This window comes from Macaca fascicularis, chromosome 11, assembly GCF_037993035.2.
Source record: "Macaca fascicularis isolate 582-1 chromosome 11, T2T-MFA8v1.1".
Classification (NCBI taxonomy): Eukaryota; Metazoa; Chordata; class Mammalia; order Primates; family Cercopithecidae; genus Macaca; species Macaca fascicularis.
Genome location: NC_088385.1, coordinates 124,239,430 through 124,254,027, shown reverse-complemented (window position 1 = coordinate 124,254,027; position 14,598 = coordinate 124,239,430). Strand labels below are relative to the sequence as shown.

General features: G+C 44.8%; 1 protein-coding gene across 2 annotated transcripts in view; it reads left to right on the top strand.

The window, feature by feature from the left end:
* NOS1 (nitric oxide synthase 1) overlaps positions 1 to 14,598 on the top strand; it is a 231,703-nt gene that overhangs the window by 161,254 nt on the left and 55,851 nt on the right. For both annotated transcript variants that reach the window (XM_045366051.3, XM_015431613.4), the window contains exons 8-10: positions 3,563 to 3,704; positions 6,619 to 6,758; positions 12,257 to 12,431. In XM_045366051.3, the coding sequence (XP_045221986.2) occupies positions 3,563 to 3,704; positions 6,619 to 6,758; positions 12,257 to 12,431 (457 nt within the window). The remainder of the gene's footprint in view (positions 1 to 3,562; positions 3,705 to 6,618; positions 6,759 to 12,256; positions 12,432 to 14,598) is intronic.

Below are 14,598 nucleotides of genomic sequence, written 5' to 3'. Positions count from 1 at the left end.
AGCAGTCCGAGGCAGGCAGACATCCACGTGGCTGGTGGCGGCCACGCTGGCAAGTCTCAGCTGGGAGAGGGACAGGTGGAAGGGAACAGCTGGGGCCCCACAGACAGCCGGCTACACTTGTTGACTCTGCTGGCTCACTGCTGCCATAGCATCTGTTCCCAGCCACTGAGCACCAGTCCCATCTTGGAGCCACACAGGATCACTGCAGGGATATTCCCACAAGCCTCCGGGCTTCACTGAGTTCATCCAAAAGTGGCTTCTCTGCATGAAGCATGAGTTTTCTTGGATGTGTCTCTTCTCTTCCTTAAGAAGGAAATGGGGTTTGCCAATTTTCTGAGTTCACCAGTAAGAAAAGGGCCTGTAATCTAAGCCTGGACCCACATGAGGAATTGGTATTTAGGTCTCTTTCCCAAGACAACTCTTTTCCTGGAGACCTCACCCCTTAAAGAATATTAAAGAACCCTCCCGTGTATCTGGACCTGGTTAGGCCAGGTCCTCAAGGAGTTTATGGGTTCTTGGGCTTTCTGGTGTATTTCCTTTTTTTTTTTTTTTTTTTTTTTTTTTTTTTTTGAGACAGAGTCTTGCTCTGTCACCCAGGTTGGTGGAGTACAGTGGCACGATCTTGGCTCACTGCAACCTCCACCTCCCAGGTTCAAACAGCTTTCCTGCCTCAACCTCCCGAGTATCTAGGATTACAGGTACGCACCACCATGCCCAGCTAAATTTTGTATTTTTAGTAGAGACAGCGTTTCACCATGTTGGCCAGGCTGGTTTCAAACTCCTGACCTCAGCTGATTTACCTGCCTCGGCCTCCCAAAGAGCTGGGATCACAGGTGTGAGCCACCACGCCTAGTCTCTTCTGGTAGTTTTCACATGGGGCTGTGAGCAGGCTCTGAGCATCATCACCCCAAGCCCAGCAGTGCACCTCCACTTTTTTCACTGCTGTATTAGGGGGTCTTTGTGAGATCTATTAAAGAAAACATTCAGCAGATTCTTTTTCTTTTTATAATTTTTAACCCTCATGTCTGAAAACGATGAGAACTATGTAAGAATGTATACCATGCAGCTGGGCGCTGTGGCTCACGCCTGAAATCCCAGCAAGATGGGAGGCCAAGGTGAATGGATCACTTGAGCTCGAGTTCGAGACCAGCCTGGGCAATGTGGTAAAACCCCATCTCTACAGAAAATGCAAAAAATTAGTAGGACGTGCTGGAGTGTGCCTGTAGTCTCAGCTACTTGTGAGACTGAGGTGGGAGGATTGCTTGAACCCAGGAGGTGGAGGTTGCAGTGAGCAGAGGTGGAGGTTGCACTCCAGCCTGGGTGACAGAGTGAGACTGTCTCAAAAAAAAAAAAAAATGTATATCATGTTATAGGAATAATCTATGCATCAGAGGGGAAGGATAGCAGAGAGAAGAGAGGGAGAGATGCAGGTTTACACTGTGCTCAGGGATGCAGGAGAGTAGAGGCATAGATATGTGTTCTGGTTCCTCCGTTGGTCTCAGTTTCTGCACATAGAGTAGGCATCACACCCCACTCACTGTGTGTGATTCCGGTGTTTCTAAACACACTTTAAAAATATCCGCATTACACAAACACCCTTTATCGGATGTTCAACCAGAGAAACAGCAATGTGTTTTAGTGCTGGAGGGAAAACTGTTTGACTCACTCTGTGTTCATCTCCAAGATGGCGCCTCTGTTAAGAGATCTTTAAGAGCATCTTTGACTCCATGTGATTTTGGCCTTCAGCCTGGATTCTAGACTCACCTTCAGCTGTGATGCATCACCCCTGCAGAATTACATGCTACATTGTCTTGTGTAGAGAGTAAGACCGAAAAACCATGCTCAGAAAGAAGGCCCTGTGAAACTAGATGAGACAGGGGTTGCTGTATGGAGGAAGCGGATTTGAATCAGGTCTTGAACTTGGACGTAAAATGGAAAAGGGGGGTTCCAGCCAAGGGGATCAGCAGGGACACAGTTCTGGACAGAAATGTTTATGTGAGAAGATCTAGAAGCAACGAGTTGGACCCGAGATGCCATCTTTGTGTTGACACAAGAAGCCAGGACCGTGTTTCCATAGCCTGGGATGGGGGACCAATGAGTCCAGCTGGCAAGAGCTCCTGCCGTAATATGACATTGAACTACATTGTGAGAAAGTTATTTTCCTTTTTTTTTTCTTTTTTTTTTTTTCCAATCCTGATGATGATGTCGAGGAGAAAGGCTCAGTTTGGTGCTAAGATATTGTTAACACCTAATACTTGTTGATCTCCCTTTTAACAGAGAGACCAGGGCACCAGATAGGACCTTCAACAGACAACAGCTTTCCACAATTAATAAAAGAATACAGCCTTCACTGTTGCCTGTTTAGGCAGGCAAAGCCAATGGCTGGTGACCTGCAGTTTTCTTTTAAATAAATAAATGTGAATGCAAATGCAAGCTGATTGCTTTTTAATCAGAAGTCTATAAACTTTGGTTTGGTAAGGGGGGTGGGCAAAGTGGATGAGAATTAATGATGACTGGGAGAAGACTGGAATCCGGATTCTGCAGCGCATTACTATTATTTTTTTTTCTTTTTTTTTTTTTTTTTTTGAGATGGAGTCTTGCTCTGTTGCCAGGCTGGAGTGCAGTGGTGCGATCCCGGCTCATTGCAACCTCCACCTTCCGGGTTCAAGCTATTCTCCTGCCTCAGCCTCCCGAGTAGCTGGGACTACAGACATGCACCACCACGCCCAGCTAATTTTTGTATTTTTAGTAGAGACAGAGTTTCACCATGTATGCCAAGGTGGTCTCCATCTCTTGTCCTCGTGATCCGCCTGCCTTGGCCTCCCAAAGTGCTGGGATTATAGGCATGAGCCACCATGCCTGGCCTGTAGTGCATTCTTTTCTTATTTTTATTTTATTTTTATTTTTTGAGATGGAGTCTCACTCTGTCGCCCAGGCTGGAGTGCAGTGGTGTGATTTCGGCTTACTGAAACCTCTGCCTCCAAGGTTCAAGCGATTCTCCTACCTCAGCCTCCCAAGTAGCTAGGATTACAGGCGTGCACCAACACACCCAGCTAATTTTTTGTATTTTTAGTAGAGACAGGGTTTCACTATGTTGGCCAGGCTAGTCTCGAACACCTGACCTCATGATCCACCCGCGTCGGCCTCCCCAAGTGCTGGGATTATAGGGGTGAGCCACTGCCCCCGGCACATAGTGCATTCTTAAGGGGAAACAAGGTCTGATGTTGCCATGGAAATAACTGGCTGCAAAATAACTCTTTGGAAGACTGGCTCAAGTTAGTATTATTTAAAAGTCTCCAGCTAGAAAGAGATTCGTTCCTTCAGCATGGTGGCATGGGGCCTCCCACCCCCTCCACCGTTTTCCTCACACCATAGTTCCGGTGGAGGAACAGAGCATGGCCCCTCCCTTCCGACCGCCCCTCCTTTGGCGCTGAGGACCTTGGCACGGAGGTAATCCACCCCGAGCGTCAAGCGGCTGTGGCCCTGGGTGGCACCATGTTTAGTATATTCTCACAGCGCAAGTCCCGCCCTGATGCCGGGTGTTCCCCTCTCTCCACCACAGGTCTGCCATCACCATATTCCCCCAGAGGACAGACGGCAAGCACGACTTCCGAGTCTGGAACTCCCAGCTCATCCGCTACGCTGGCTACAAGCAGCCCGACGGCTCCACCCTGGGAGACCCGGCCAACGTGCAGTTCACAGAGGTGCGAGCGTTTCCGCCCCCTACCCTGCCCCAACATGGGCTCTTACGTCCCCAGACTTTTATCCACAGACTTTTTCGGGCTTAATACTGTCATCACAGGGACAGCCGCCGATGGGGTGGTTTACTCTTCTCCAAACCTACTTCTCCATCAGGCTGTTCCCCATTCTAATTATTTTACAGCTGGACATTTGGTCACTTTCATGCCATTACCTCACTCAGCCCTCCTGATGGGAACTGTTCTCCCATTTCACAGATGGGTAGACCGAGTCTCACTAAGGCCAAGTGAGTTATTCAAGACTGCTAAATGGGCCGGGCGCGGTGTCTCACGCCTGTAATCCCAGCACTTTGGGAGGCTGAGGCGGGCGGATCGCCTGAGGTCGAAAGTTCGAGACCAGCTTGGCCAGCATGGTGAAACCCCGTCTCTACTAAAATACAAAAATTAGCCAGGCGTGGTGGCACATGCCTCTGTAATCCCAGCTACTCGGGAAGCTGAGACAGGAGAATTGCTTGAACCTGGGAGGCAGAGGTTGCGGTGAGCAGAGATCGTGCCATTGCACTCCAACCTGGGCAACAGAGTGAGACACCATCTCAAAAAAAAAAAAAAAAAGACTGCTAAATGAGTAGAGAAGAAAAGCTAGAACTACAGTCCAAACCTCCTGCCTCTCACCAGGAAAGGAAGAGCCGAGAAATGGAAGCCATATCTGGCATCCACCTTTTCTGAGTTATGAGATATGTCAGTTTCATATCATTCATTCATTCATTTGTTGATACGACAATTTGAGCCACCCAAGCCTTTGAGTAGGCTTGACTTTGCCTGTCACCAGTATCACTACAGTTACTAGTAGCCCAAGTCAATTCATAAAAGCCACCAGGAAAGTGACTACCACCATCTCCCTGCCCAGGGTTCCTTCCAGGTGGTAGTGTGGGCAGGTAGCACAGGTAAGACATGGTAGCTTATATGGACCATGTCCACACGACAGCACAATCACATCCCGGGTCTAGAATGATCTCAGGCACACAGGCCTGCTACCACCTTTCCTTTATCACCCAACTCATACCCTGCTGAATTTCACTGTTGTCCTTTGCTCAAGACCCTCCCCGGTGGCATCTCCTTGAAAATGTAGCTGGCAAAGCTAAGGGCTGCTCCACTCCTTCCTGGCTGCCAACTTGCCTGTGGCTTTTCTTATGAAAATGTTATTCTCATGAGGAGGGGACTGTAACCAGGGCAACCAGGAGCTGCACCTGTGCCATTTTAGAGGCAGCCAGGCTCAGACTCCCTGCTCCACTTGGCTGAGCACTAACTGTGTACTTGGCTGACCTTGTCTTCGTGGTCACCAGAACATAAACGCCCCAAACTCTTCCTCTTGCTCCATCTCTGGAAACCTTGCTGAGCAGGATGTGTACCATGATTTGGTGCTTCCTCTTTTTACTAAGCACAAAGAATCATTCCAAACCTAACCATGTAATTTTACATTTTGAAACCCTCTAACCCTGCCCTAATAGGGACACCTGTGGCTGTTGGTCACTTGAAATGTGGCCAGTCCCAGTTGAGATGTGTCATAAGACAAAATATACACTGGATCTCAAAGTCTGGGTCCAAAAAAGAGAGGGAAATAACTCATTGATCTTTTTTTTTCTTTTTTTTTTTTTTTTTTTTGAGACGGAGTCTTGCCCTGTTGCCAGACTGGAGTGCAGCGGTGCAATCTCAGCTCACTGCAACTCTGGGTTCAAGCAATTCTCCTGCCTCCACCTCCTGAGTAGCTGGGAGTACAGATGTGCACCACCATGCCCAACTAATTTTTTGTATTTTAGTAGAGACAGGGTTTCACCATGTTGGCCAGGATGGTCTCAATCTCCTGACCTCATGATCTGCCCACCTCAGCCTCCCAAAGTGCTGGGATTACAGGCATGAGCCACCACGCTCGGCCCATTGATCATTTTTGATGTTTAAATAGTAATAATATGGATACATTAGGGTAATATATTTATTAACAAATGAATAGATTCACTGGATTAATAACTATATTTTTAATTTTAATGTTAAATATATTTAAATACACTCAATAATTTATTATTAATAAATTAATGTTGATATTTAATGTATTATTTGATATATTTATTGGATGAATAAGTGTGTTACATATTTAATTTTAATGTCAAATATATAATTAGAATATGTGATAGTAATATTTTAATATACTATTAATAAATTAATATTATAATCAAGGACATTGTTGAACTTTTAGATGAGTATATTATTAAAATTATTTTCTCCCATGATTTGAAGAAGCCTAGCAAAAAAAGATAAAATCAAAATTATTTTCACCTGTTTTTTTTTTCTAATGTGGCTACTAGAAAGTTTTCATTACTTACGTGGCTTGCATTATATTTTTATTGGACAGCTGCTGTAACATGTGCATTTTATACTGTAATTCTAATACATCTGCCTTCATCAAATTCAGCAGATTTTCTTTGTATCTTACAACACCTAATACAAACACAGAGCTGGCAACCTGCAGATGCACTTGTTAGTCAGATTCAGCCCTTGCCCTCTAGGAATTCCAGTGGGCAGGGAAGACCCGGAAAACAATGCTCAGTGCCAGAGGAAGGATTTGCCCTCTGTCCTGTGGGCCCATGAGAAATCATGCTAGTTACTAGGTTAGTGCAAAAGTAATTGTGGTTTTTGCTATTGAAAGTAATGGCAAAACCCACAATTACTTTTGCACCAACCTAATACATGATGATGTCAGGGAGAACTTTATAAAGCAGGTGACGTGATCCAAGAGCCTCCAGAGGAAATGTCTCCTGGGGGCTTGCATTTGGATCTCTATCCACCCCACCCCCACTTCCCACATAAGGCTCATGTTTGTAGGGTGTGGGGTACAGTGGCGTTACCTGGCCGGGTCTGCTTGCAGATTTGCATACAGCAGGGCTGGAAACCCCCGAGAGGCCGCTTTGATGTCCTGCCGCTCCTGCTTCAGGCCAACGGCAATGACCCTGAGCTCTTCCAGATTCCTCCAGAGCTGGTGTTGGAAGTTCCCATCAGGCACCCCAAGTAAGAGGGACCGGCAAGGGGTGGGAGAGGGTGAGTGGGTTTGCCCAGTGCCCCTCTTTGCCCAGCCCCATCCCCCCTGGCTTTCTTTCTAGTCCAGACAGAAGCTGAAAGGGGAAAGGAGGGCTTGGTTCCTGTCCTCACTGCGGGCTTGGGCAGAGTGAGTTCCCTCAAGGAGTAAAAAGACCTCTTTGACCAGCCTGGAGACCACCACCTTTTCTGAACCATCTCACTCCTAAGCCATTAACAAGGACCTGCCCTTCTTCCAGCCCTAAGCATTGAAAGAGCAGAAGCACCATACTGTCTTGTTGTGAGCATGCTTTTTCTTTTCCTGTTCCTTTTTCTTTTCTTTTTTTTTTTTTTTTTTTTTTTTTTTTGAGACAGGGTCTGCCACTGTTGCCCAGGCTGGAGTGCAGTGGCACCAACATGACTCATTGCAGCCTCGACCTGCTGGGCTCAAGTGATCCACCCGCCTCAGCCCCTGCAAGTAGCTAGAATTACAGCCACACACCGCCATGCTTGGCTAATTTTTGTATTTTTTGTAGAGACAGGGTTTTGCCATGTTGTCCAGGCCGGTCTTGGACTCCTGGGTTCAAGTGATCCTCCCGCCTCAACCTCCCAAAGTGCTGGCATTACAGGCATGAGCCACTGTACCTGACCCACATTTTCAATTGAGAGAACTGTTTAAAACTCTATAGGATCTGATGATCCAGTCCTGTAGAGTTTTAAACAGTTCTCTCAATTGAAATGCAAATCAAAGCTACAATGAGATAGCATCTCACCTCAGTTACAATGGCTTATCCAAAAGACAGGCAATAACAAATGCTGGCAAAGATGTGGAGAAAAGGGAACCCCTGTACACTGTTGGTGGCAATGTAAATTAGTACAACCACTATGGAGAACAGTTTGGAGTTCCTCACAAAACTAAAAATTGAGCTACCATATGATCCGGCAATCCCACTGCTGGGTATATACCCAAAAGAAAGGAAATCAGTATATCAAAGAGATATCTGCACACCTGTGTTTCTTGCAGCACTGTTTACGATAGCTGCAACACTAAGGAAGCAACTTAAGTGTCCATTAACAGGTGAATAGATAAAATGTGGCACAGATACACAATGAAGTACTATTCAGCCGTAAAAAAGAATGAGATCCAGTCATTTGCAATGACATGGATGGAACTGGAGATCATTACGTTAAGTGAAATAAAGCAGGCAGAGAAAGGCAAACATCACATGTTCTTATTTATTTATAAGATTTAAAAATCAAAACAATGGAACTCATGGATATAAAAAGTAGAAGGATGGTTACCAGAGGTTGGGAAGGGGGTGAGGGGAAGATTGGGACAGTTAAGAGATGTATTAAAAAAAAAAAAAAAATAGAGGCCTGCCACGGTGGCTCACGCCTGTAATTCCAGCACTTTGGGAGACCGAAGCAGGAGGATCACCTGAGGTCAGGAGTTCGAGGCCAGCCTGGCCAATATGGCAAAACTCTATCTCTACTAAAAATATAAAAATTCCCTGGGCATGGTGGCACGTGCCTATAATCCCAGCTACTTGGGATGCTGAGGCAGGAGAATTGCTTGAACCTAGGAAGCAGAGGTTGCAGTTGAGCCCAAATCATGCCACTGCACTCCAGCCTGGGCAACAGAGCAAGACCCCATCTCAAAAAAAAAATAGTTAGAAACAATGAATACAACCTATTATTTGATAGCACAACAGGGTGACTCTAGTCAATAATAACATAATTGTACATTTTAAAATAAAGAGTGTAATTGGATTATTTGTAACTCAAAGGATAACTGCTTGAGGGGATGGATACCCCATTCTCCATGATGTGCTTATTTCACATTGCAGGCCTGCATCAAAACATCTCATGTACCCCATAAATACATGTGCCTGCTATGTACCCACAAAAATTAAAAATAATAATAAAAAAACTGTACAGAACTTGGCGTGGATCAAGTTCAAAAGGAATTTGGAGTCATAAAAGTTGCTTCAAGGTCTCAGGCCAGCAACACAAACAGCATTTGCCCTTTGAGAGTGAAGGACACCCGCTGTGAGGCACTAGACTCAAACCTGGGATTGAATAAAATCGAGGGGGTTGCTAACACACTCAATAATAATCAAGATAAATATAAGAATGCAATATTTTTAAATCAAAATTAATGTTTCATTTTATTTTTCTAATTGATGTATAATTGCATATATTCATGAGATATAATGATGTTTTAATATATATAATGTGTAGTGATCAGATCAGGGTAATTAACACACCCATTGTCTCAAACACTTATCCTTTGTCTTGGAAACATTCAATATTCCTTTATTCTAGCTAGCTATTTGAAAATGTATGTTAATGTTAACTATAGTCATCCTACAGTGGTATAGAACGGTAGAACTTACTCCTTTCTAGCTATAATTTTGTATCCTTTAGCAAATCACTCCCCATTCCCCCTTCTCCCTCCACCTCCCAGCCTCCAGCATCCTCTGTTCTACTTTTTACTTCTATGAGATGAATTTTTTTTTTAGCTTCCACCTATGAGTGAGAATATTCAGTGTTTAACTGTTGGTTCCTGGTTCATTTCACTTAACATAATGTCTTCCAGTTCTATCCATGTTGCTGTGAGTGACATGGTTTCATTCTTTTTTATGGCTGAATGGTATTCCAGTGTGGAGAGAGAGAGAGAGAGAGAGAGAGAGAGAGAGAGAGATAAATTAATTTAGAGTTCGTGACTCCAAATTTCTTTTGAACTTAATCCATACCAGACCTGGTAGAGTTTTTTTTTTTAATTATTACTTTTAATTTTTGTGAGTAGATAGTAGGTGTATATATTTTTATATATGTATTTATGTATATATTTATGTGGTACATAAGATGTTTCGATATGGGCATGCAATGTGAAATAAGCACATCATGGAGAATGGGGTATTTATCCCCTCAAACATTTATCCTTTGAGTTACAAACAATCAAATTATACTCTTTAAGTTATTTTGAAACATACAATTACGTTATTATTGACTATAGTCAATATATATTTTATATACATATATATGTGTATCTCACACATTTTCTTTACCTCACACATTTTCTTTATCCATTCATCCGTTGTTAGACATGTAGGTTGATTCCATATCTTGGCTACTGTGAATAGTGCTGCAATAAACATGGAGATGTAGATATCACTTTGACATATTGATGCTCTTTTCCTTTTTTTTTTTTTTTTTTTTCGAGACAGAGTTGAGTCTCACTCCAGCCCAGGCAGTAGTGCGATCTTGGCTCACTGCAACCTCCACCTCCCAGGTTCAAGCCATTCTCCTGCCTCAGCCTCCCAAGTAGCTGAGACTACAGGTGCACACAACCACACCCAGCTAATTTTTGTATTTTTAGTAGAGACAGGGTTTCACCATGTTGGTCAGGCTGGTCTCGAACCCCTGACCTCAAATGATCCGCCTGCCTCAGCCTCCCAAAGTGCTGGGATTACAGGCGTGAGCCACTGTGCCCAACCTGATTTCCTTTCCTTTGGATAAGTGCCCACTGGTGGGATTGCTGGATCTTGTGGTAGTTCTTTTTTTTTTTTTTTTTTTTTTATTTATTATACTTTAAGTTCTAGGGTACATGTGCATAACGTGCAGGTTTGTTACATATGTATACTTGTGCCATGTTGGTGTGCTGCACCCATCTCGTGGTAGTTCTATTTGCAGGTTTTTGAGGATCTGCCATACAGTTCTGCATACTCCTGTGCTAGCCTATATTCCCACCAACAGTGTTTAAGAGTTCCCTTTTCTCTGCAACCTCACCAGCATTTGTTATTTTTTGTCATTTTATAATTGCCGTCCTAACTGCAATAAGATGTTATCTCATTGTGGGTTTCATTTGCATGTCCCTGCTGATGAGTGATGTTGAGCATTTTTTTCCTGTATTCGTTGGGTATGTCTTCTTTGGAGAAATGTCTGTTCAGAGCAAGTGCCCATTTTTTAATCCAATTGTTTGGGTTTTTTGCTTTTGAAATGTTTGAGTTCCTTGTATATTCTGGATATTAATCCCTTGGTGGATGAATATTTTTCAAATATTTTCTCCCATTCTTTAGGTTGTCTTTTCACTCTGTTGCTTGTTTCTTTGCTCTGCAGACATTTTTTTAGTTTAATATAATCCTGTGTGTTTATTTTTGCTTTTTTGCCTGTGCTTTTGAGGTCCTATTCATAAAATCCTTTCCCAGACCAATATCCTGAAGCATTTCCCTGATGTTTTCTTCTAGTAGTTTTATAGTTTCTGGTCTCAAAGTTAATTTTTTTTTTTTTAAAAAAAGCACATGATGAACAATATATCAACATTTTCAATAAAGGTAGGATCCAGCTCAGGATTGAGATTAGGGTGAGATGAACGAGGTATCATACAAAGGTAGGGTGGAATCCTACATTATTGTTCATCATATATCTACATTCATTTTGATTTTTTAAATGTTGCATTAATTTAAAATATTGTATAGATAAATAATAGCACTGATACTAATTATTGAGTTTTTATTAGGTTGATGCAAAAGTAATTGTGGTTTTTGCCATTACTTTTAATGGCAAAAGTAAACATAAGAGGGAGAAACTATTAGATTGGTTCATAAGTAATTGCAAAACCACAACAACTTTTGCACCAACCTAATAGCTCCCCCCACTTAAATTTTACACCCAAGGATAGTGCCACACCTGCCTCACCCTAGCCCCAGCCTTGGAGAGGGAGCAAGTGTGCTGAGGCTCCTGACACTGCCTGATATCTGGGAATTCACCCAGTTCCTTGGTGAAATGTAGTCTCTACGTTTATTCATTCACTTATTGGCTCATCCAGCACAGTTCATTGTTCCTCATGCAGGCCAGGCATTGTGCTAGCTTCGGGGGCTGACTCAATCCCTGCCCCCATAGTGCTTATGATCTCAATGACAAGAAGTGCTTATACACATAATTACTCAAATAACCACTTAATTTTAATAAAGTGCTGCAAAGGAAATGTATGGTACCTAGGATGAAATCCCCTGACCAGCTGGGCCTTAGGGAGGGCTTTCCAGAATAAGCATGATTTTAGCTGAAAATTAAAGTATGAGTAAGAACTGAAAGCACAGAAGGAAAGGAGAAGATCCCAGGAGGAAGGGGCTGCCTGTGCAAAGGCCCTGAAGGTAGGAGGGTGCTCAGTCAGGGAAGCAGGAGAGAGGTCCGCACACTTTCTCCTGGACTCACTTTCAGGGTGGGTTTGGGAGAGAAACAGCAGCCTAAGGCAGTAGTTTCCAGGCCTGGATATCCATCTGAAACACCTGAGAAATATGTTAACAATGTACATTCTCAGGCCCCAGCTGCAGAACCTGTGATTGCACAGATCTGAAGCAGGGCCCAGGAACCGTATTCTGACCTTGTCAGTCCCACTCAATCCTTGGCATTTCAGCATCTCTAGATTCAAGGTGTCCCGCCCATGAGACAGCTGCTCCAGGTGAGCTGGGCCCTGTTACTCCCTGCAGGTTTGAGTGGTTCAAGGACCTGGGGCTGAAGTGGTACGGCCTCCCTGCCGTGTCCAACATGCTCCTGGAGATTGGCGGCCTGGAGTTCAGCGCCTGTCCCTTCAGTGGCTGGTACATGGGCACAGAGATTGGTGTCCGCGACTACTGTGACAACTCCCGCTACAATATCCTGGAGGTAAGGACCCTCTCTGGTCACCACACGGAAAAGCACATAGGAGAGGGTACCAGCTCAGCAGTCCCTTTCTCCACGATGAGCTTGGTTGCTTGGAAACTTGAAGGGGTTAGAATAGAACTACAATCCCAGAGAAGCCCCTGGAAATGCCAGGGGCATCCATGTCTTTAACAACGATGAAAATGACAGCAAACACACACATAGCACATAGCACATGCTAACACCATTCGAAGCACTGTTTCTGTGTTCCATTCTCATTTAATCCTCACCTGAACCTTGAGGTATGAGAATCCGCCTTCGACAGATGACAAGCTCAAGGTCACACAGCTAGCGGGCAGCAGGGCTGGGACGTGTGTCTGGTTTGACTTTATGGTCCAAGTTCATTACCACCCCACTCCACTGCCTCTCGGTCTTAAATCTTGTTAGAAGAGCTTGAGGATGACTGACAAACTCGGGACATATTTAGTGTCTTTTCTAAAAAACAAGGGAGGAGGTTGGCAGTGGTTCCCCACTCTAAGCATTTCTCGGCGGAGGGTCTGATTCCCTCCCGGGCTGAGTCATCCGTATCTACTAAAAAGTGCTGGAGCGGTGCTTCCTGAAGCCCAACTTCGGTGAAAGCATCATGATTGCTGCGTTTTTGTCAGCAAATGTCTCTAACAACACTCTGCTGCTGTTGGATTTGTTTCAAAAGAGGGCCCCGAAAAACAGAGAAGTTAAGCATCGGGCCTGTGTCACACAGGAACTAAGGCACAGAACCAAGATTAGAACCCAGAACCGAGCATCAGGTTTGTGTTGTTAAAAATCCACTGGTTGGCCGGGCGCGGTGGCTCAAGCCTGTAATCCCAGCACTTTGGGAGGCCGAGGCGGGTGGATCACGAGGTCAGGAGATTGAGACTATCCTGGCTAACATGGTGAAACCCCGTCTCTACTAAAAATACAAAAAACTAGCCGGGCGTGGTGGCGGGCGCCTGTAGTCTCAGCTACTTGGGAGGCTGAGGCGGGAGAATGGCGTGAACCCGGGAGGCGGAGCTTGCAGTGAGCCGAGATCACGCCACTGCACTCCAGCCTGGGAGACACAGCGAGACTCCGTCTCAAAAAAAAAAAAAAAAAAAATCCACTGGTTGGCTGGGCGCAGTGGCTCACACCTGTAATCCCGGCACTTTGGGAGACCGAGGCAGGTGGATCATAGCCTGGAGTTTGAGACCAGCCTGACCAACATGGTGAAACCCCGTCTCTACTAAAAATAGAAAAATTAGCCAGGCATGGTGGCGTGCACCTATAACCCCAGCTACTCAGGAGGTTGAACCAGGAGAATCACTTGAACTGGGGAGGCGGAGGTTGCAGTGAACTGAGATTGTGCCACTGCACTCCAGCCTGGGCGACAGAGCGAGACTCCATCTCAAAGCAAAAAAAAAAAGCCACTGGTATCACTGTGGAAAACAGATGCCAGGGATCCTCAGCTTTGCCACACATCGGAGGGTACCTGGGGGGCTTTGCAATGCCTGGGTCCCACTCATCGGGGTTCTGATGTCATAGGTCTGGGGTGGGCCCTGGGTATCTGCATTTTTGCAATGTTCCCTAGGAGATTCTTCTGGACAACCACTGATGCATGCAAACTTCTTTTTTCTTTCTTTCTTTTTTTTGGGGGGTAGGGGATTGGAGTCTCGCTCTGTCACCCAGGCTTGAATGCAGTGGTGCGATCTTGGCTCACTGCAACCTCCACTTCCCAGGTTAAACAATTCTTCTGCCTCAGCCTCCCAAGTAACTGGGACTACAGGTACACACCACTACACCCGGCTAATTTTTTAAATTATTATTTTCAGTAGAGATGGCGTTTCACCATGTTGGCCAGGCTGGTCTCGAACTCCTGACCTCAGGTGATCCACCCACCTTGGCCTCCCAAAGTGCCGGGATTACAGGGGTGAGCCACCATGCCCAGCCTAAACAACCACTAATGCGTGCAAACTTCTGGCAGGAAGGAAAAAATGTTTCAGGCGGTTTTCGTAGATGTGGCTCAACTTGCATTTGGGGATTGTTTTTTAAGGAGTTCCCACCCCCCCGCAATTAATTTCTATTCTTTTAACCAAAATAATGCATAGAATAACAATAGCATTGTTCTTCTATACATACTTTCCTCTGTGTGTGTACTTTCCTCTGTCATACACTCCAG